The sequence below is a fragment of the Poromitra crassiceps genome (assembly GCF_964638095.1).
Source record: "Poromitra crassiceps genome assembly, chromosome: 13".
NCBI classification, from domain to species: domain Eukaryota; kingdom Metazoa; phylum Chordata; class Actinopteri; order Beryciformes; family Melamphaidae; genus Poromitra; species Poromitra crassiceps.
The window spans coordinates 26,505,796-26,528,317 of NC_139644.1; the positions used below are offsets into that span (position 1 = coordinate 26,505,796).

General features: G+C 43.3%; 3 protein-coding genes across 3 annotated transcripts; all 3 read left to right on the forward strand.

Annotated features, from left to right (window-relative positions):
- Nucleotides 1-2,773: 2,773 nt before the first annotated feature.
- LOC310787561 (uncharacterized protein) lies at nucleotides 2,774-6,429 on the forward strand. Its single transcript, XM_083649018.1, has 4 exons — nucleotides 2,774-3,003; nucleotides 3,706-4,299; nucleotides 4,398-4,517; nucleotides 4,744-6,429. Exons 1-4 carry the CDS (start codon nucleotides 2,939-2,941, stop codon nucleotides 5,762-5,764), a joined length of 1,800 nt encoding a protein of 599 aa, XP_083505144.1. The 5' UTR covers nucleotides 2,774-2,938; the 3' UTR covers nucleotides 5,765-6,429.
- Nucleotides 6,430-9,543: 3,114 nt separating this feature from the next.
- Nucleotides 9,544-13,774, forward strand: LOC310788448 (uncharacterized protein; the record flags this gene model as incomplete). The annotated part of the gene is made up of 4 exons (XM_083650002.1): nucleotides 9,544-9,602; nucleotides 11,019-11,612; nucleotides 11,713-11,832; nucleotides 12,874-13,774. The coding sequence occupies 4 exons, from the start codon at nucleotides 9,544-9,546 to the stop codon at nucleotides 13,772-13,774; spliced, it is 1,674 nt and encodes a 557-aa protein (XP_083506128.1).
- A 4,372-nt stretch (nucleotides 13,775-18,146) lies between these two features.
- On the forward strand, nucleotides 18,147-22,456 carry sult3st1 (sulfotransferase family 3, cytosolic sulfotransferase 1). The gene is made up of 6 exons (XM_083649454.1): nucleotides 18,147-18,319; nucleotides 19,015-19,220; nucleotides 20,381-20,507; nucleotides 21,157-21,251; nucleotides 21,362-21,533; nucleotides 21,607-22,456. Exons 1-6 carry the CDS (start codon nucleotides 18,178-18,180, stop codon nucleotides 21,738-21,740), a joined length of 876 nt encoding a protein of 291 aa, XP_083505580.1. The 5' UTR covers nucleotides 18,147-18,177; the 3' UTR covers nucleotides 21,741-22,456.
- The last annotated feature ends 66 nt before the right edge of the window (nucleotides 22,457-22,522 follow it).

The following is a 22,522-nucleotide window of genomic DNA, read 5'->3' on the forward strand; positions in this document are numbered from 1 at the left end:
ATATATACTAGTCCGACCGACCGTAATCAGACCTCTTAGGATATAGAGAGCCAAAGTTGATGTCACTTCCTGCTTCAGCATGCATACCAAGGGATTTCATACGATTTCATATTATTACTTACTGGTCTGGACCACAATGCATTGCGCTGGCAAGCGCTCCTCACCTGCCCTTACGTCACGCGCCCCAGCCCTATAGGAATATTGCTGTTGTGGTCTTGTGGATAATGAGTGAGAACAAAGAATATGAACTTCGGTATCCCATTTTCTTTTCTAGTTCTTGTGGATTCACCCGCTATTAAACGCTCTGCCTCAACAATTAGATGACAAAACTGGCCTTAACACTATGAAAATGAACCCTCTCTCAACCAGAATCTGTTTCAAACACCAAGCCTGCTCCCTGAAGAGGGAACTTGAGCTCCGACTAAAGACTTCTGATTCTTCCCCTGTGCCAGGATTTGGAACCCCCATTGCTTTCATTAAACAATTAAACCTGACATGCAAGGGTGCACCAAGCAGGTCCCAGGCCTGCACCTGCACCGGTCCCATATGGACCACACCGGTCCCACATGGACTCTTCATGTCAATCTGACATGAACTCAGCTAGCTGCAAATCCAGCCCTAATTGGAGCCTTGTTAAAGCACCTGGGAGCATTGGCTGAAGGAACGCTTTGAGTCAATTGTGCTGGTGTAAAAGAGGTGGGAGGGAAGAAAAGATGGAGGCTCCCTTAAAGAAAGGTGGTAGGCCTTTGAACGCTCCTTTATATCCTCAGTAATTGAACCGGATTCGTCTCTGGGTGAGGATGCACCCGTGGGCCCTCTGGTCTCCGGGGTTGAATGTATTTTTCCCTCTGCTCTCTGAGAAGACTGGGAGAATAACTCACAGGAGTCTCTCGAGCATTTTACTGGGAAGGCAAGTTGGATTTGCACAATGCATGGAGTGGTTTTAACCAATATGGTTTTAACGATACAGAGATAACAATAACAATATTTTTGAAGCTGGTGATTGTGGATATTTTGCATTGGTATTCAGTATCTTTAATTCGGACCATTTTCATGCCAATTTTTTTTAAATCTGACAAAATCAGTAATTTGTGCTATGTTGGTGTGTGTTGTCGTGTTGTGCTGTGTTGGTGTGTGTTGTGCTGTGTCACTGTGTTGTGTTTTGTTGGTGTGTGTTGTGTTGTGCTGTGTTGGTGTGTGTTGTGTTGTGCTGTGTTGGTGTGTGTTGTGTTGTGCTGTGTTGGTGTGTTGTGTTGTGCTGTGTTGGTGTGTTTTGTGCAGATGTTCCGCTGCTGTCCTGCATGTGAGGCATGAGGCCCACACATTTCTTTATCCTGGGAAACTCCACCGAGTCGATCTGCAATATTTGGCATATATTATTGTACAATGTTTCATGTAGGCAGATTCGAAAATATTACAAGGGGGGGGGGGGGGGACAGGATGGGACAATAATATAATTCTCCACTGAAACCCACTGAAATGAAATAAGGTGGGTTAGCAGCTCCTTAAAGCAGGGAGAAGCAGATGCAAATGCAGCCAACTGAAATATGAGTCAAAGTTACAAGTCATGTTTTATTCCTGTTTAAATTTAGCAAAAGTTTGAGTTGTCTTTTGTTTCACATTCAGAGCATTTAGTGTATTTCGGAAAGTTGTTACTGTGCAGGTTTGTCTGTCTTTTTGGTCACAGATGAAAAGAGTCCTTCTGGTCTGAGTTTGTATTGACCACTGAACTACAAAATTGACCCATATTTTGGTTGACCACCGTCCTGAACCTAAAAACAGGGCTCGTCCGGGATTTGAACCCGGGACCTCTCGCACCCTAAGCGAGAATCATACCCCTAGACCAACGAGCCTTAGGCAATCTCCTCCTCTGTCTTCTACAGGCTGCAGTTGAACTGCTCAAACTGGTGATGTGGCAACTTGAAGCTTCAAAACTCATCTGGTCCAACAGCAGCACCCTCTGCTGGTCACATTTTCGATCACTACAGAAACTTTCTTCTGAACTGCAGTGTTCCCGAGCTGTGCTTCCATCCTTACTATTGTAACTTATTTTCAGGCCTCATATTCCAATAAAAGTAGGGATACATTTTCACCAGCTGCGACAGCGAGTTTTGAGTAGGCTACTTTGCCAGGTTTTTAAATATGTCTGTCTCAGTCTGTCTGTGGACAGATGTGAATGTGATAGCGTCACAACGGCAAAATGCTGTCACGAAACTTTCCAGGGACCAACGTTGGACCACCCCACCCCTCAGCCCTCTGGTGACCCCCTGCACTGCCCCAAAGACCGGCATGAAGCAAGTGTGTCCCCTGTCTCCAGACCCCATTTTGAGAACCACTGCTGTTGATGTAGCCGTTGAGTGCTCCTCGTAAACTCCAGCCTGATGTAGCCTTTGAGTGCTCCTCGTAAACTCCACCTTCTGCTTACAGAGTCGTAGCCAAGTCTTATATACCATAAGGTATAGGGTCGTAGCCGATACATTTAGTCTGCGCATTCAAGTGCTTTTCGGTAGGAAATAATAACAAAATAGGACGCTGTAACAAAAGTAACTTTTTGAGTGGCTGATGTTGCAATTTGTAAATCAAACGACACAGTTGTTTTGTGCTGCAGCGACAGAGTGGAGAGGCGGAAATGCGCCCCAGGCACAGCTCACAGCTGCTCCCTAAACGTCACATTTCCGCAACTCTGTACCGCTCACGAGTCGACCGTGCCATCAACATGACTGTGTGAGAGCTTTGAAGTTGAACGGGTTAGTTAGGTAACGTTTTAGACAGTCACAGGAGTAGGTGTGTTTAGAAGTTGACAAGAAACGAAACTCAATGCGCCTGTCGCCTGAGCTTTCACCCGTCAAGGTTTTCCCTGATACTTCTATGTTCAGTTCACTGTTCGTGTTTTGTAAGATTTCGAAACTCGATTAATTTGATCCACGCGGCTAATAAGATGAAGACACCACTAGAAGAAGACGACAGGAAACCAAATAGAGACGGACAGGTGTCTGCGGCGAGGTAAGCCATGTTTGACATTTTTAGACAGCTGTTGAGCCAGGATTAACAAGAAAATATGACGGAATTGGCAAATAAAGCCTATGTGGCTATGTTTTTGTTATGTTTAGCCTATTTGTTAGGTCTAGGTATGTGAACAGTGTCAGCACATTCAGTGTAGCATTTTTAAAACCACAAGTTTGTATCCAGTTGAGTTGACTCAATTTCCTAATTTCGCCTCAGAGATCAATAAAGTTATTCTGATTCTGATTCTAACCTTGGGCGCAACAATCTCTCATAATGGTAGCCTAATAATAAATCAATCAAGACAAAACATAAAACAATTGTTATAATAATATTAATAATCTAAATAAAATAAAGTATAAATCAATAAAATATGCAGTAATAAAGTAATGTAGAAGTGGACTTTATGCTCTCCCTCCCTCCCTCTCTCTCCCACACACACACACATGCACACACACACACACACACACACACACACACACACACAAACCTAGCTACCTTATGAGGCCGAAAAAATATGCAGTCCAAGTTAACTCATTGTTGAGCCGAGCAAGCAAGCAGCTCGAAGCAACTGGTGAGATTTTGGTCAGAATCAATCGGTTAGATAGAAAAACATGAGAAACAAGGCCCAGGTCAAAACTGGCCAGAGTCACATTTTAAAACTTAAAAAATGTAAATTCACAATGTTGTTTTGTGTTGCAGAGAGGAACTGCAGGAGGCTTTGTGCCGGTACGCCTCAGATACCCTCAGCCACATTGACACAGTGAGAGAATTCAGTGACATGCTCCCTAAATGGATTCTGCAGAGGGAGACAGAGGTGAACATGATGATGGACATCAAAGACAGGGATGACAGAATCGACCTGAGCTTCGACCATGTGAAGAAGTCTGAGAACACAGCTGAGGCCCTGTTAGAATACACAAAGAGCAAGCTGAGCCTGACTGCAGACAGCAGGCGAGAAGAGCTGGAGAAGGAGCTGGCTGTTGTGTTGAAGAATACTCTGGGAGGCTTGGAGAAGCTTGACTACTTCCTGGATGCTGTGGAGAGGCTGGCGGTCACCTCGCTGCATGTGTTTATGGAGAAGAACCAGGTCCTTCAGTTGCCCCGAAGGATCAGCCATGCCAGTGTTCAGGCTGTCATCACTGCTGCAAGGCTGATCTGCCCGCTGCTCCTCGAGTTTAAGAGAGATGCAAGTGTCTTCTTCCTGCCCAGCCTTCACAATGTGCAAGTGCTGGCATTTCAGTTGGACAAATACATATGCCTCACTCAGAAAATCTGTGACAAGATAGAGAAAAGGTAAGTTGACAGTTCATGCTTTGTTTTCCCTGAAATAATATACAAATTATACAAAAGAAACTACACAATATCTAGAAACGGTCTAATTCCATTCACAGCTCTATCAGTGACTTTTGGCAGAAGACGACTAATGAAACAGTGGTTCACCTAACTGAGGATTTGTCTGAAGATGACATGCAAAGTATGCTTTGTCATATCAATCAGCTTGTTGAAATCAGGTAAGCATTACTCATGTATGATCTGGTTGGGCCATCTTGTTCCAGCACAGTTATTCACAGTGCTATCATGCCTGCGCGAGGCAGCGAGGCATGCTAGGAATGAGTGCGCGAAGCATGCAATATTTCTAGTTTCAATAATGATATAAGTTTCTGTACATGTCAAAGCACTGGTATTGAATGAAATGAATGCCTGCCTTTCTCCTCCAATCTATTTTCTCTTTGTCAGGATGGACCAGGACTTTAGGCTTGTGTTCTTGTTCCAGGACGGGTCAGGTTCTGGCTTCATCAGTGAGTTCAGCCAGCGACAACCCAGGATGCTTGAGTTTCTAACCGACCTGGAGGAAAGCGCTGTCCAACTGGACAGGATGAAGATGGGGGCGAAGATCTCCAGTGTGGCAGGCAGCTCGGTGGGGGTGATTGGAGGTGTGCTTACCATCATTGGGCTGGCGTTAGCCCCCGTAACAGCTGGGGTGTCTTTAGCACTGACCATGACTGGGGTTGGACTGGGAATTACCAGCGGAGTCAACAGCGCAGTCACTGCAGGCACAGAGATTGGAGTCAATCGTAAACACCAAACGAAAGCCAGTGAAGTCTTTCAAAGCTTTATGGAGGATGTGCAGAGTCTCCAGGATCGTCTCGAGGAGGTGTCCAGTCAAACGGGCACCAGAGTGGAAGTGAGTAATGTGGATGTGGCCCTGGGTGTAGGCAAGGTGCTTACTAATGCTGGTGCTATTGGAAAAGGCATTGATGCCTTCGTTGATGGCGTCTCTGCTGTGAAGATGTTGAAAACTGAAGAGGTGATGATTACAAGTGCTAGCAAGGTGCTGGTCCAGGAAGGTAAAGCATTAAGTAACGTGCCCAAGGTAGCCTCAGACATCCCAGATATAGGACAGGCAGTGGCCAAAGGTCCTCTTGCCCTCTCCAAGTCAGCCAGAGTTGGTTTCATCACGCTCAATGCCCTTTTCATTGGCTTGGACATCTTCTTCATCTGCAAAGACAGCATCAGTCTGGCCAAAGGCAGCAAGAGTGATGTCTCACAGTGCATCAGAGCCAGAGCTGCACTTTGGCGCTCAGAGCTGGACTCATGGCAGAGGATCCATGACTCCCTGGGTGAAGGCGTGCTGACATCAGAGAAGAACCAAACTATTCTGGAGATGCCATTTTATCCAGAGGAGATGCAAAAACACAGCGTTAGGGGGTTAGGGTTAGGGTCTGATCCAGTGGAGGAGAAACTGAAAGAAAAATAGCTTTGCATTATACAGTAGCACAGTCGTTGATTAGATTATTGCTATCTCTGTTATTATTTGTGGCAACAATCACATTGTGCCTTTTTGCTACCTCTCAAATCATATTTAGACCAATCTGATGTTAACATGTGTGGCAATTCATTCATGCTTATACTTAGAAATCACTTAGGATAATCCGTTGTGGCATCAAAATGTCTCTGGGGAATTCTTCATTAACTTACCTGTGATTCTCATACATACCATAACCATTTTACTCAATTCACTCTAATGATCAAATGTCCATTGTATTTTTTCCTAATCTTATGTTATACTCCTTTTGTCATAATGAAGCTTGTTTCACTATATATGCCTTGTCATTCAATGATACAGTACATACTTTGACTGAGGATTGTACTCAGATGTGACAAATTGAAAAGTATTGGCTCTGAAACAGGTGAGCAACACAAAGTTGTAGCCTACATTAGCAGACTTTTGTATGTTTTTTGTACATATTTTATTCAAAGGTCATAATGTCGTAAAATTATGAGATCTCTCTTGATCATAAGTCACAGGAATAGGTACTACAGGTTATTATTGTGTACACTCACTCACTAGAGTTATACAGTACATGCCAATAGGGCTCACTATCACTGTCATTTTTATTTGAAACTATATGCCACATTAAATCAGCCACGTGCATCCTTGATATGATCCTTAATAAATTTCTTCAAGAGGTTATTAACACAGTTGGGGCACATTTTATCGGTTATTAGCTCTTTAGAGACATTTTTCCTATGTTTTTAAACATGTGATCCAACTTATTTTAAAGAAACCAAATCATCTCTCCATTCTTAACAATTTTAGGCCCATTTCTAAACTTCCATTTTTATCAAAGGTTTTGGAGCATGTATCAACCCTGCTTTTGTGTCAAAACATCTTTAAGAAATTTCAACTAGGTTTTAGAGCTTACATACAGAAGCTTCCCTCCTTAAAGGAACACTCGGCCGGTTTTCAAACCAGCTTTATATCATTAGATCATATCATTAGTAGTATATTATCAGAAAACTATAAACAGTTTTGAAGTCATTCATTTAGTTCGACAGTTATTGAGAGTTGATTTGAGTGAAGTTGTGGACTAGTGATGTCATTCATGCACAAATTATATCATTGGTCCACAACCTAACTCAAATCAACTCTCAACTGTATGACAGTTATACACTTTCTGTTATAAAACATCTAAAAGTAAAAATCCTATCAGATCGGGGACCCTGGGATAAAATCTGATCAAATCCTGGTCCATGGTCTTACTTTGTGTCAGTTTAGGGCTCCTTGACATGAAAAAGTTTGAGAGCCACTGCCCTAGGGTGCTCCTGGTCCTGTAAAATAACTCCCAGCAGATGGCGCCATACTGTACCATTACAGATCCACCACCATGTTTGGCAACAGACATTACATTATGGATTGATACCTTTGGCTTTCTCCAAACATAAACCTGATAAAAAGACCTATCTGGAAGTTATTAGTCTAGCATAGGTTCCCATGCACCGCGTGACAGTTTTTTTGTAACCTAGTTTTTTAGAACCAAATGGTGTATAGTTATGAATTTTTCATGTTGCCAAGGTCAAATAATGTCCCATGGGGGTCGTTTGGTGGCCATCTTGAATTGATGACGAAAAACGCAGATTTTCATAACTTCTGCACCAGACAACATATAAAGACAAATTAACCCACTTTTTCATATAATTTTGACACCAAAAATCAAATGGAAAGGTCATGGTACAACCACTCTTTATTGGTGAAAAACAGGAAAATAACAAATTTTAGGCTCATAATCTGATAATGCTAGCAAATTGAAAGCAAAGGTAATCAAAACCCGTTTCAATTATCATCATCGTCCATCTCATCATCAATCTCCACCTCATCATCTTCACTGATGACCCCAGCAGCCAGGGGCGGACTGGGATCCTAATTCAGGCCGGGCATTAGATACCAAGCAGGCCAGGCCGATACGGGTGGACGCGCGTGCCGGCATCCAAAGGGCGGCGGCGAAAAATTTGGGCCATTTGAAGCCCAATTTGGGCCGTTTCAAGCCCAATTTGGGCCATTTGAAGCCAGATTTGGGCCATTTGAAGCCCAATTTGGGTCGTTTGTAGCCAGATTTGGGCCGTTTGAAGCCCAATTTGGGCCGAGTCCAATTTTACAATGAGATGCACCCACTTTAACCCTGAATAAAGTAATAAAACCACTAGTAAACCAGTAGGCGGCGCCTGGCCTGCTGTTCAGTGAGTGGCCTGACTGCGAGCACCAATTTTTTTTTTTTTTTTTTTTTTTTTCAGGCCAGGCCAAGCCAGGCCACCGGGCATTTGCCCGACGTGCCCGATTATGCAGTCCGCGCCTGCCAGCAGCCAACAACACGTCAATGAGTGGGGCAGAATTGGACCACAAGACCAGACAGGCTCCAAAATCCTTCCTCCGTCTTCTCCCACCCCTCCCCTTTGTCAAAGGGTTTAGGCCTCCAAGATTGGCTCAGTAGCCCGCTTGTGGTCACTCTGTCTCACCTGCTGGATGTGGAGGGTGAGTGAACCTTGGCCTTGGCAGGCAGGCAGGTGATGAAAATCAACCCTTGACTTGTTGCTGAGTGTCTCGTCTCCTCCAACAATTTTTTTGAGCGTCTTGCTCCTGGCCAGGTTCATTGACGTCTCACATGCTTGCCCATACATACATCATACATGTGAAACCCTCCTGCTGTTCCTGCACTTCTGACTTCACCTTCCACTCAGTGCCCAGCTGACTGTAAAAAAACTGTTTGCTCTCTCAAAATCTTGCATTCTATTCAATATACATAACATGCCAACATATAGATTCAAATTCATCCACCAGTCTGAAAGCCTTTTGAAATGTCGGGTTCTTCTGCAGCTTTTTCAGCGGTGCTACCTTGCCCTTGAAGGCACTGGTACAATCCTCACCACTGAACACAGGGTGCTGGTCATACAGCTGCCCAACAGAGGTGGCCAGCTCTGTGACATTGACCAGCTGACGGTGCCTGCCCATGCCAGTGTCAAGGGAGATGACAAGGTTGATGGTGTCAGTGTGATGCAGTAGAATGAAGAATATGTCTGTGTCCGGGGTCCTCACTACTGCTGACTTGAATCCCAGCTTGACAGCATGATGTAGGGTGGCTGTGGCTCAGGAGGTAGAGCAGGTTCTCCACTAATCAGAAGGTTGGTGGTTCGATCCCCGGCTCCTCCAGTCCGCATGTCGAAGTGTCCTTGGGCAAGGCACTGAACCCCAAATTGCTCCCGATGGCTCTGCCAGCACCCTGCCTTCGGTGTGTGAATGGGTGAATGTAAGTACATTGTAAAGCGCTTTGGATAAAAGCGCTCTATAAATGCAGTCCATTTACCATGTAGGTAGTGCACAACTCGAGGGTTTGTCTCCTGGTCTGACTGGAGGGCACGGATCTCAGTGACCTCGCTCTGAAATGGCACAAAACACTCCAATGCATTGTAGCTTATATTCTTGGCAAACAACCTGCTAACACAAGACCTCATTGAGGTTTCCTAGGTAAGGGTCAATCAATTTCTCCATCTATGACATTAGCTGATGAGCTGTTCCCTCTACGATGAGAGCAGCTGTCTCGCACTCTGCCAGCCAGGATGCTACCTCCTTACTCCCCCAGAGCATCAACTGGCAGAGCTGCCGCCTCTTCTCCTCATTACCCAGATAGAGCTTAAAGTCCTGGGGTTTCCTGGTGGCCATGCCATGCACTAAGCACTAGCCTCAGCCTCTCCTGCGCCTTGATGGAGTCACTGAGGAATCAGTTCCAGATGATGAAAGAGTGCTTTCATGACTTAATGAGGTAAATTGAAGGCTATACAACTAATAAAAGATAAATGAACACAAAAACCTTACAGGGAAGATTTGCAACCGGTCTCCTGTCTGGTCTAAATCGATGTGAACCCACAGCAGCAGCATCCAGCCATAAGAATCAGCTGTGAAACGCCCGGCACCCGGCTACAAAACCTCAGACACAGAAACAACACAAAGGTAAAGGTGTGACAGTTTGCAACCTGTTATGCTGTTGCTATTGCTAGCAATCCATGTCATGTGACCAACAGCTGAAAATATTCAGTCCAGAATCCTTTTGGAGGAGGGACCTGATCTGAACTGGATTAATGATCTGAGCTTCAGGGTTCAGGCTCATTTCACAAACGTTTGTGTTGGCAGTGTTCCTCAAACCAGAAACTGACTGTTGACTTCACTGCTGCTCTCTAGAAACATGGAGACCACAGGAGAAGCACAGCGAAGCAGCGGAACACCCTCCAAGATGCAAAGGAGCTTTCAAGCTGGACCTGACAGTGAGGAGGAAGCTAGGTGAGTGAGTGTGTGTGAGTGTGAGTGTGTGTGGTGTGTGTGGTGTGTGTGTGTGTGTGTGTGTGTGTGTGTGTGTGTGTGTACAGGTCATCGAGAGTAAATAATATGGACAAAGCCATTTTTTGGAAGCCTATATGTGTGTGTGTGTGTGGTGTGTGTGTGTGTGTGTGTGTGTGTGTGTGTGTGTGTGTGTGTGTGTGTGTGTGTGTGTGTGTGTGTGTGTGTGTGTGTGTGTGTGTGTGTACAGGTCATCGAGAGTAAATAATATGGACAAAGCCATTTTTTGGAAGCCTATATGTTGGGGCGTTATAATGGGATGCATCCATTAATCCATCACATACCCTGCGTAGCACATTCTCTAATTGGGTGGGTGTCAACAGAAAGCATCTGTCAAGATGCAAGTCGTTTCTTTGACCTTATTCTACTCATAGATGGAACGATTCTTCAATAATGCAGACATTAAGGTAGATTAAGGTCATCCACATGTTTTGGAGTTTCCGTGCAGTCAGATGCATCCAAAGCATTGTGGGAATTATGCACAAATAAGGGATCTACTTAGGAACATAATGTGGCATCACACCAAACCAAGTTGGCATGTGCGGGGCCTATCAAACATTTGTGCCCACTGCCCAGGGGTCTCTAACTTGATGATTCGAGCCTGCCTCCAGATAGCCGGGAGTGCTGCTGTCCAACAGATGTGCTACGCAGCTACAGTATAAACAAACACCTACAGTATGACAAACACAATCTTCAACAGGTGAACCCAAAAGCAATTAAGACACTTCCTTTCAGCACCCACAAAGCAGTGCATGGGACCTGCCTACGAAAATGACCAGAGTCACGTTTTAAAACTTAGTTTTCAAAAGTTAATTCAATAATGTTGTTTTCGTTTGTGTTGCAGAGAGGAACTGCAGGAGGCTTTGTGCCGGTACGCCTCAGATACCCTCAGCCACATTGACACAGTGAGAGAATTCAGTGACATGCTCCCTAAATGGATTCTGCAGAGGGAGACAGAGGTGAACATGATGATGGACATCAAAGACAGGGATGACAGAATCGACCTGAGCTTCGACCATGTGAAGAAGTCTGAGAACACAGCTGAGGCCCTGTTAGAATACACAAAGAGCAAGCTGAGCCTGACTGCAGACAGCAGGCGAGAAGAGCTGGAGAAGGAGCTGGCTGTTGTGTTGAAGAATACTCTGGGAGGCTTGGAGAAGCTTGACTACTTCCTGGATGCTGTGGAGAGGCTGGCGGTCACCTCGCTGCATGTGTTTATGGAGAAGAACCAGGTCCTTCAGTTGCCCCGAAGGATCAGCCATGCCAGTGTTCAGGCTGTCATCACTGCTGCAAGGCTGATCTGCCCGCTGCTCCTCGAGTTTAAGAGAGATGCAAGTGTCTTCTTCCTGCCCAGCCTTCACAATGTGCAAGTGCTGGCATTTCAGTTGGACAAATACATATGCCTCACTCAGAAAATCTGTGACAAGATAGAGAAAAGGTAAGTTGACAGTTCATGCTTTCAGTTTTCCCTGAAATAAGATACAAATTATACAAAAGAAACTACACAATATCTAGAAACGGTCTAATTCCATTCACAGCTCTATCAGTGACTTTTGGCAGAAGACGACTAATGAAACAGTGGTTCACCTAACTGAGGATTTGTCTGAAGATGACATGCAAAGTATGCTTTGTCATATCAATCAGCTTGTTGAAATCAGGTAACCATTATTCATGTATGATCAATTATTGTTTATGCTAATCTGGTCACCATGATTGACTCCTTTGTTTATACCTCACTATATCTTTAAACATAAATACAAAAATATAAAATTGATTGAGCTGCATTTTAATGTTTAATCTGTTTCCATTAAAGGTATACTATGCAACTTTTTTAGGACCCTTCAAACGTAAACAAACATTTTCAAGTATCTTTTAGCTCTGGCAGAGCTCGGGCATGGGACCTACTGTAAATGAGGTACCTAAATCTGCATTGCAATTAGGTACCCAAACCTAATTCTAAATATAGCTGAATCGCTTGGTTTGACCAAGTAAAACTATTTATTTTTAGCATTTTACGAAATGTCTGTTAAAATAAATGGTGGATGAAATCGCTTGGTTTGTATGCCGGAAGTGGGCGTGACTTTGGCTCTCCATTAATCTGCATAACATCAAGGGCAAGTATGATTGGCCACCCCAGAATCCTGATTGGCTGATGAGATTACCATCAAGCCAGCAAAGGGAAGACCAAATTGCCCCCCCCCCCCCCCCCCCGCCCCCAAAAGAAAGAAAGAAAAAAGCCTGACTAAACTGAATGGCAAAGATAAATGCACCTGAAGGTAAAAACCAAGAGTAGCCTACATTTGTACATGCATACAGTAGACAGTGATGCCTTATAACTCATCTGTAGCCTTTTGCTCAAAATGTCATACCTCCAGATAGTGAGCGCTGCTGTCCAACAGGTCGGCTATAAACACATAAGGCAAAAACAATCCAACAGTTGAATCTAAAAAGCAATTCAAACAGTTCCTTTCAACACCCACACAGCAGTGCAGCCTGCCTGCCTACATCCTTCCTAAATGCCACTCAGTTCCACCCTTGCTTGAGTCTGTGCCCCACCTCGGCCACCCCAGTGTCCAACCTGGACACACCACTGCATAAAATAGCAGCTTGCCTAACATTTCAATAGTGATATAAGCATGTCGAAGCACTGGTATCGAATTTAATGAATGAAAATGATCCTCTTCTCTTCTCTTTGTCAGGATGGACCAGGACTTTAGGCTTGTGTTCTTGTTCCAGGACGGGTCAGGTTCTGGCTTCATCAGTGAGTTCAGCCAGCGACAACCCAGGATGCTTGAGTTTCTAACCGACCTGGAGGAAAGTGCTGTCCAACTGGACAGGATGAAGATGGGGGCGAAGATCTCCAGTGTGGCAGGCAGCTCGGTGGGGGTGATTGCAGGTGTGATTTCCATCGTTGGGCTGGTGTTAGTCCCTTTAACAGCTGGGGTGTCTTTAGCACTGACCATGACTGGAGTTGGACTGGGAATTACCAGCGCAGTCAACAGCGCAGTCACTGCAGGCACAGAGATTGGAGTCAATTATAAACACCAAAAGAAAGCCAGCGAAGTCTTCCAAAGCTTTATGGAGGATGTGCAGAGTCTCCAGGATCGTCTCGAGGAGGTGTTTACTAAAGCAGGTGCTATTGGAAAAGACATTGATTCCATTGTTGATGGCATCTCTGCTGTGAAGATGTTGAAACCTGAAGAGCTGATTACACGTGCTGGGAAGTTGGCGATTCAGGAAGGTAAAGCATTGCGTAATGTGCCCAAGGTGGCCTCAGCCTTGCCAGATGGACAGGCGGCAGCCAAAGGTCCTCTTGCCCTCTCCAAGTCAGCCAGAGCTGGTTTCATCACGCTCAATGCCCTTTTCATTGGCTGGGACATCTTCTTCATCTGCAAAGACAGCATCAGTCTGGCCAAAGGCAGCAAGAGTGATGTCTCACAGTGCATCAGAGCCAGAGCTGCACTTTGGCGCTCAGAGCTGGACTCATGGCAGAGGATCCATGACTCCCTGGGTGAAGGTGTGCTGACATCAGAGAAGAACCAAACTATTCTGGAGATGCCATTTTATCCAGAGAGGGAGATAAAGACCATAGAGCAATGAAATGTCCATCTGATCCAGTGGAGGAGAAAGAAAGAAAAACACGTAGTTGGTATAGTCAGCAATAGTCTCCGTTAGTTGTGGCAACAATCACATTGTGCCTTTTTGCCAACTCTAAAATCAGATTAATCTGATCTCAACACGTGTGGCAATTCATTCATGCTTGAAAGCTAGAAATAACTTAGTCCAGGAGCATTAGGCTGCTATTTTCGATTATCCTTATTTCACCGGCAGAAGTGTTTTTTTCTCTGCTCATTCTTGTAGCTTGGGGGTAGCTATTCAAAATACAGGAGGGTGCCCGGTGATATCCCGAGCATGTTCAGATATTAACCCCTTTATGCCCAAGATCCCAGAAAAATAGGGATTTATGAGATTTCATGCAAAATACTCAAAATCAAATGCATCATATTTGCGTTAACCATTGTTTAATCGTGTTCATTCATTCATGAAGGAGGTAATGTACAATGTATTTGATTCCAAATGATTGAATATTAACCCTTTCAGGGCTGTGTCTAGAGGGTGGCACCGGCCACATTTGTCTTACAGAGGCCGTAGCGGGATCATTTTTAAAGCCAGAGTGAAGAATTGTATATGAAACTTGAAGACCTAAGCATCCATTTCTTAGTGCTGTTGCACTGCACAAATGCGCCACATTTATAGTTGCCATTAGGAATAGGTTTTAACAGAGTTTGAGAAGAAGTAGGAGTAGGAGGAAGATCTGAGGCAGTGCACATATCACTTAAGTTGCGGCCTTGTTTAAAAACCACAAGAGGGGGCTCTTCATAAGTGTTTAATGTACTTATCAGAATTCAATATATGCCATGCTTCATAAGAACTCCTTTAAACTGTTCAGCACACTTGATGTACTTAGTGCTGAAAACAATTACATTGGATTTCTTTTTTGAACTAGGTTTTAGAAAGTCTCTCCTGTTTTTTGAGAAGTTTTTGATTTAGTCTCTTCAAGAGTCTTCCCTTTTACAACCTCTTGTTTCAAATTTCAACATAATTTTAGACACATTACGCTCAAAGTCAGTGTCTTTAGTGCAGATGTGTTTCACACAACATAATTGACTGTATGTTAAGCTATTTTTCAATGGGAGAAGGTGGCTGTCAGCACTCGATAATGTATTGCGGTCTGTCGGCTTAGTGTACAGATCCGTATACAGCTTGTTACCTTCCTTTATGATCCATAGATCAAGAAAACATTTTTTTCTCATCGAACTCACAGTAAAATGTAGGTGAGAAGATAACTCATTTAGCAGTATGTGAAATGTATTCAGTTGTTCAGCCGTGACTCCCCAAATGGCCAGTACATCATCAAAAAAAGTTTCCACAACAAGACATTTGAAAAAAGGGAATGAGTGCTTAACTCCTTCCCTCCATTGGCTCCCTGTTTAGTTTAAAATTGATTTAAAAAAATGTACTGATCACTTTTAAGCATGTTTGAGGGTGGATCCAAGCTAGCATGTTGACCCCATATGAGCCAGTACATAGCCTTAGATCTTCAGGCGGGGCCTTCTGGTCTCCCCTTTTCAGGGCTATGACATTTTGCTTAGAAAACTGCAAGAGAAAATCATAGAATAGCAATGCAATAAATGATAACCCACCTTTTGAAGAGTATAACATTACAGATAAGAAATTGAGTGAAAGAGTTGCAATTATTAGTGCCCCCTGAGCAGTTTTCATGATTTCATGACCCAAATGGAACAAGTGAGTGTCAACGTCTGGGTAGGGAGAATATTATCACATAATCTAAGTAAATAAATAAAGACATACGTGCATGAGTCCTTGAAATATAACCGGTTTATTACAGTAAACAGGCCAAAGGGCATCCTGGTAAACTTGAATAAAGCCATGGTAAAAGCTGTTTTTTCTATGTCTGTGAGAAAAACCTCCAGCTGCAAATATCCAGTGGCTAGATCAAGTGTGGAAAAAGAATCATCTTAACCCAAGCTTTCCAACAAAACTTCAATCATTGGGAGTGGATAAGCAATACGCATCATTGTGTGCAGGGTTGTGGAGTAACGGAATACCGGTACATGTATTCAGAATACAGTATTTAAAATGCAAAATATGAGTGATGATTTGATTGAATCAAATAACCACAGGCCCTATCTTTCATGCCCTTATGATCAAACAAAGGCCCCTTTTCTGACCCCTGATCAAAGAGGCCGGCAACCACCGGGGGGCCCAACCCTGCCTTTGGCATGGCCAACCGAAAACAAGTACCGGTAGTAGAGATAGTATTCCATTACAGTTACATTTAAATTGGTGGCATTCTGAATACAGTTACTTTATTTAAAAATAGAATACCTGAAGGGAATAATTTTATTTGTTTTGTTTTATTTGCTCTAAAATTCAAGTGTACCTGCCTCCCGGCAGCCCTGCTGCTATATCTGTGTGGCACAGATGAGTTTACATAGCCTACTTGCATAACCTTTCCTCTTAAGACAGTATACAAGGTCATTCCTAACTAAACACATTTCAGAGTGACACAGACAAACTCAGCAAGACTATTTTGAAGTATTCTAAAAGTAATCCTAAATATTCGGAGTAGGTTGTTTAACTTGAGTATTCTAAAACTATAGAATACGTTACAAATTACATTTTGATGTCAAGAAAAGTAAGGAAGTCTACTCTTTATTCTTTGTGTTAGGCGTGCCGTGTACACCTATTACAGTACGTGTCATTACCATATGAGTTGCCATCCAGCAACTAGTAGGTGGCACCTACTGAATCTCGAGTTCTATGGCTACCTCTGTGTTTCTTCAACTGCTGCCTGCCGGTTTCATTGCTGTGGGTTTGTGTTTTCTTGTCCAACAATGGCCTTGTGTCATCCAACACTCTCTCTCTCACACACACACACACACACACACACACACACACACACACACACACACACACACACACACACACACACACACACACACACACACACACACACACACACACACACACAATTCACAATGACTTTCATTATCTCACTCTCCTCTGTTTATTGACTTTGCATGATACTGGGGCTGAGGAGAAAGAACATGTGTTTTCTTCCCGCTGAACATTCACACAACAAGCTACGTTTGTCTAAAACGAAGACGGCTTTTCAACTTTTGTTTTTATGGACTCAGTGGACTTGACCTGTTGTTGATCACTACAGCTTCTTAATCTTGCGAGACAATGTTTGTAATGTCTGAAAATTCAGTTTGTCACAATGTCTGTCAAAAGGAAACAAATTGACATTGTTACACTTTTATGTATGAGTGAAAGTCATAAAAGTCCAGTCAGTGAGGTTATTTATACAACCCTTCATAACAAAAGCACATCTTACTATAAGCTTACTCTAATTAACAGATCAAAACCAAATTATGCAAGTGTACAAACAAAACAAAACAAAGCCGACCCTCTTGAGGACAGGGAAAACACACAAAAAGACAGAATTAAACCCTTGTGTGATATCCCGCAAAGAATAAACAAGCAAACAAACAAATAAACTGCAAAAATTATCTCTCTCCTACACACACCCACACACCATTACTATATTCCTTCTGCGGAGACCTCAAACACAGGTCTTTCCCCCTCCCCCTTGGATTTGAGGTAAAATCTGATTTCTCTCCCCATCTGAAAATAAACCTTATGGTATTCATTAAAGGAGAATTTCATTTTTTTTTTAACCTGCAGCCCTCTCCTCACATTAATTATGATCTGACGACTCACCCAGTGATCTCCGCAGCATTTTTGTCCGTCCTAGGCGTTGTTTTGAGATCAATACTGTCCAAGCCAGTCCTAGAATGGAGCTCCGTGGGGGCCAAGTGGCAGCGTGCTTTACCGCTGTAAAGAGCCCGGGGGACAATAGCAGTCTGCTGGTTCTTTAGGGATCCGAAAACGGGAATAAAACTGTCTATTTAGATGGAGGAAACGCACGCTGCCACTTGGCCCCCACGGAGCTCCATTCTAGGACTGGCTTGGACAGTATTGATCTCAAAACAACGCCTAGGACGGACAAAAACGCTGCGGAGATCACTGGGTGAGTCGTCAGATCATAATTAATGTGAGGAGGCTGCAGGTAAAAAAAACGAAATTCTCCTTTGTGAGAAATGTCATGCTTTTCGCAAAAAGTGCAACAAACAATTTTTGGAAATAATACCGTAAGAATGGTTTTAGAGCATGTCTTCAAAACACAGGATTGCAAGCATATAAGAACAATTTAACATAGCCGCCCTACCAGTTGGTGGCGATAATGCTCCTCATGGGTGCAATTCACCAAAAAGAAAGAAGAAGAAAAACAGGAACTGGACTGTTTACTAGCTCATAAAAGTTTCAAAGTCCGACTACTGTGCCTGTGTGCAGTTAGATTTTCTGATCCTCTTTGCATGGCAGCTTTGACATTCGGTGTCTGATTCAGAATACCGATGGAGAAGATCAGCGAAGACCTTTGCAGATATAAGAACTACACCTTTGCCATTGAACTCCTCAATGAAGAATATATTGATTCACTCCAGAGCTTTGAGATCCGTGACAGTGACACACTCCTTGTCACTTATCCAAAGTCAGGTGAGTGAAACAAATAGGCTATATCCATAATTTGTTCCACTCATTTTTTTTGTCCTAAATCCCATCACTTTTATTATCACTATTATCATTATTTGTACTGTGCACTGTAGGTAGGCTATATTCAGGGACCCCTTACAATGTTTTCAAAGTTTTTCATATATCCTGATCAGTGTTGGGAGTAACTAGTTACTGTAACTTAACTAGGCTACCTTTTGCAGTAACTAGTAATCTAATTACTTTTTCAAATTTAGTCAATTACAATTACTGAAATAGTAACTGGGCTGGATACTAGTTACGACATGAAAATAATAAAAAATAATCTTCAAAGGATTATCCAGGTTTCTAATCCTCACACCTAGTCTGGGGAGAGACACCGCCCTGCCTGGCAAGAATGATCCACACACAACAGCTGCAGTCAGAGACTAACCACCTTGAGTAGGCTATACGCTTCGTAAGCAAATGTTCAAATTTGACAGTATGTCTTGTCCCAGTGTGCCACAGCAACACTAAAATAATCTGTGTGACAATCGAAGCAGACTTTTAAAGTAATGCAAAAGTTCCTTTCCCTAGTAACTAATTACTTTGAAGTAGGTTAACTAGTAATTTTAAATTAAATTACTTTATGAGAGAAGTAACTAGCAACTGTAACTAATTACTAGTTTTCAGTAACTTGCCCAACACTGATCCTGACACAGGCACCATATGGACTCAAAACATCATCCTCTCCATCTGCGAGTTAGAGGGAGATCTTGTTGCTTATCCCAACAACTTGGAGCAGATGCCATGGCTGGAGTACAGGGAGGGTCGTGAAGACTACTCTCTCCGACCTTCCCCGCGGTTTTTCGCCTCTCACCTCACCCCGGCTCTCATGCCTCCAGGACTGAAGGACAAGAGGGCAAAGGTAACAGATTGTGATCTATGCTGGACATATGGTGAGAAGCACCACCAACTCATTTTGGCTATTGGCTCGCATACATACAGTAGTAATACATGGGTTCCCAACCTTTTTTGGCTTGTGACCCCACTTTGACAGAAGAATCTAGGGACATATCGGAAATATCATCAGTGGTCACATCCAACAGTATGCTGACTTTTTTCTGAGAATTCTGAATTTAATCTCAGGATTCTGACTTTTCCCCCTCAGAATTCTGACATTAAATCTGAATGGCTTTCCCCCCCTCAGATTTCTGACTTTAATCTGATAATTTTTACTTTAATCTCAGAGTTCTGACTGCCCCCTCTCAAAATTCAGACTTTAATCTCAGAATTCAGATTTATGACTTACATGAAGTAAGCGAAGGGCCACACATTGGACTGATAACTGCCAACACTCCTGATTTTTGTGGCGGTCTCTCTATTGTGTGATTGGTAATTTCTCCTGTTAATCTCCTGATATCATATCGATACAAATCAAATGGCTGTAGCGGATGAGATTTATTAACGTTAATGCTGTCTTTTATTGACTTTTTGTGGGTTGTTTTGTTTTCCTTTGAGGACGTTGGGGGCCGGATTGAGATGGTCCAGGGGCCGGGGCCGGCCCTGGGGCCGCATTTTCCCCATGTGTGGTATAGAGTATAGTATGTATATTTCAGGCAACCTCATTTGAATTCCAGGCAACCCCAAGTTTGAGAACCACTGCAGTAGTACATTATAGACCATGACTTTTTCTTTTGCAATTTTAGCAAGTTTATATGCAAATAATCAAGCAAGAATAGCTAAGTACAAAATGACCTCTCCTCAGATAAAGGTTGGAAAAAGTATTGTGCACTCTGCTCTCTACTTCTCCCATCTTTCCCATCTCTACTCCAACAGGTGGACTTGATTCCCAATTCTCATATTTATTCTTTCCATTGAATATATTTCATTTACCAGGTCTTTCCATTTACAGTTAATTAAGTCATCAGCCTTAAGCCAATTCCTACTTATTTTTTTGCATCACATCTGGTATTTTCCCTAGGAGAATGACAGGTGTTTTAATTGGTTAGGCTTACCTGGACATAATCGTATACAGTATTGGGTGTAGCTCTGTAGTGATTTCTTGTGTTTTTGTTTTTATGGCAGATCATCTATACGATGCGGAACCCAAAGGATGCAGTCGTCTCCTATTTTAATTTCGTCATGAAGTATGCCCCGATGAAGAAGCCGGCGAGTTTCGGGGACTATTTGGAGGAATTTCTAGTGGGGAAGGGTAAGGTGGCCTACGTCAGCCCTTCTTGATGGTTAACACTGTGATGCTCATGTTAATCGGAGTCAGGGTCAGAGTCCGTCCATATGGCACCGTGCAGCGCTCCACTACTCTGCTGTTACATAGACAAGCAGAGTAAGAGTCATTTATTTTTATTACCAGGTGTTGTCGAGCAGAATGGAAATGTGTTCAGAGCGTTCACACTGTTAACATCAGTTTTTGCCATGATTAATTTAATCTCGTTCATAGAACAGTGGAAATTTGCCCGTATTTCCTCCTCCACACTTATTTGTGTAGGGAGATACATGTACATATGTTTACCAAAACATCTGATGTCCTGTACCACAGCATTTATAGCCCAAGGCTAATTTGCAATGCCCGTCCCTAGATGTTATTAAAAGCACCTGTTAAAGGCAAAGTACAGTAAGATACAGCAAAACAAAGTGTGAAGGCATTTATTTGTTTGACTCTGGGAGTCACAAACATTTAGGCTATTCAATGTGATCTCCTTTTGCTAACTAATGTAATATTTCTTTTACTTCCATTCACTGAGCCTCCCCTGAAACTGGAGCCCACCTGGGGAAGCCCGCATCCCACTTTGAAAACCTGTGTGTTAAACCAAGGCATACGTGCATGCCATGTCATTATACAGTTGGTGGAGGATCCTGGTTTGATCACGTCAGAGAGTGGCATGCTAAGAGAGACCAGTACAACATCCTCTTCCTGAAATATGAAGACATGATCTTGGTAAGATTTAGCTTGTGCGGGCGAGGCAGGCATTTCAAATCCATTTGATGCTTTGTAGTGAAGTTAAAGGGCCATTTACCAGAGTAATTTCTTGGTGGTTTCTCTTTCAGGATCTGAAGACCGCTGTGATGAAGGTCTGCAATTTCTTGGGGAAAGACCTGAGCGAGGCAGCCATAGATCAAGTTGTTGAGAAATGTACATTCAACAACATGAAGAAAGACCCAAAGGCCAATTATCAGTTCCTCCCACCAGATGTGTTGACTGGAGATTTCATGCGCAAAGGTATGTAGCTAACCTCTTAACTGCAGGTGCAGAGCATTAACATATATGAGGTGGAACATTTTTCTTTTTGCAGGTAAGGTCGGTGACTGGAAGAACTACTTTACCGTGGCCCAGAGTGAGAGCTTCGATCGGATCTTTCAGGAGCGAATAGCCGATATGGATTTGAAGATCATCTGGGACACTGCAGAGTTGCCACAGCAACACTGATGTGTCAACATGTCTGAAGCCTAGAAACTTGCAACACTGACACTTTACGTCTACATATGTCTTAAACCTGCAATAAGCAATCTCAGACAGCTGCGCCCCCCCCCCCATCTTTATCTTTCTTTTTTCAAATATCTTCTTCTAAACATTTTAAACATCTTTATCCACTCTGAAGGACTTTTAATCATTCTTTTAACACATCTTTATCATAACTAGCAGGATACGTGCCCCGTGCAGTGTATTGAGTGCGTTCCCTGCATGTTCAACCCTTATGGACTGTGTGCGTGCTGCAGCCAGGCTGGCCAGCTAATCAGAAATAGCTTCCCAACAGATAAAAACATGAGCATGCGTGTTTGATATACATATAAAGAACTGCCGCGATCGGATTTGTGAAACACGCAGTTATAGAAAAATCGCGATTTCCTTCTCCCTGGTTTCTCCTCTGACAGCCTGAGCTCACCACCTCACTCGCCTCAACAGAGGCAGCCAGACTGTGGGTGCTCCGCCCCCAGCTGATTCGCACGGTGGAGGCTGCGCAGCCATTGTGCAGCATGGCCAATTGTCTGCGTGTTTTCTTTTCTCTGATTTTTCCCCGTCACGTCTCCCCTGAAGTTGTCTCGCACCTCCCCACTCTTTGAAAACCGCTGCCATACAGAATTTATCAACCCTAGAAACTTGCAACCCAGATATTTATGGGCACTGACACTTACATCTACATAATGTCTTAAGCTGTTCATGTGTATTGCAAAGTGCAGTTGAGTTTTGTAACTCATTTTCTGATTTGT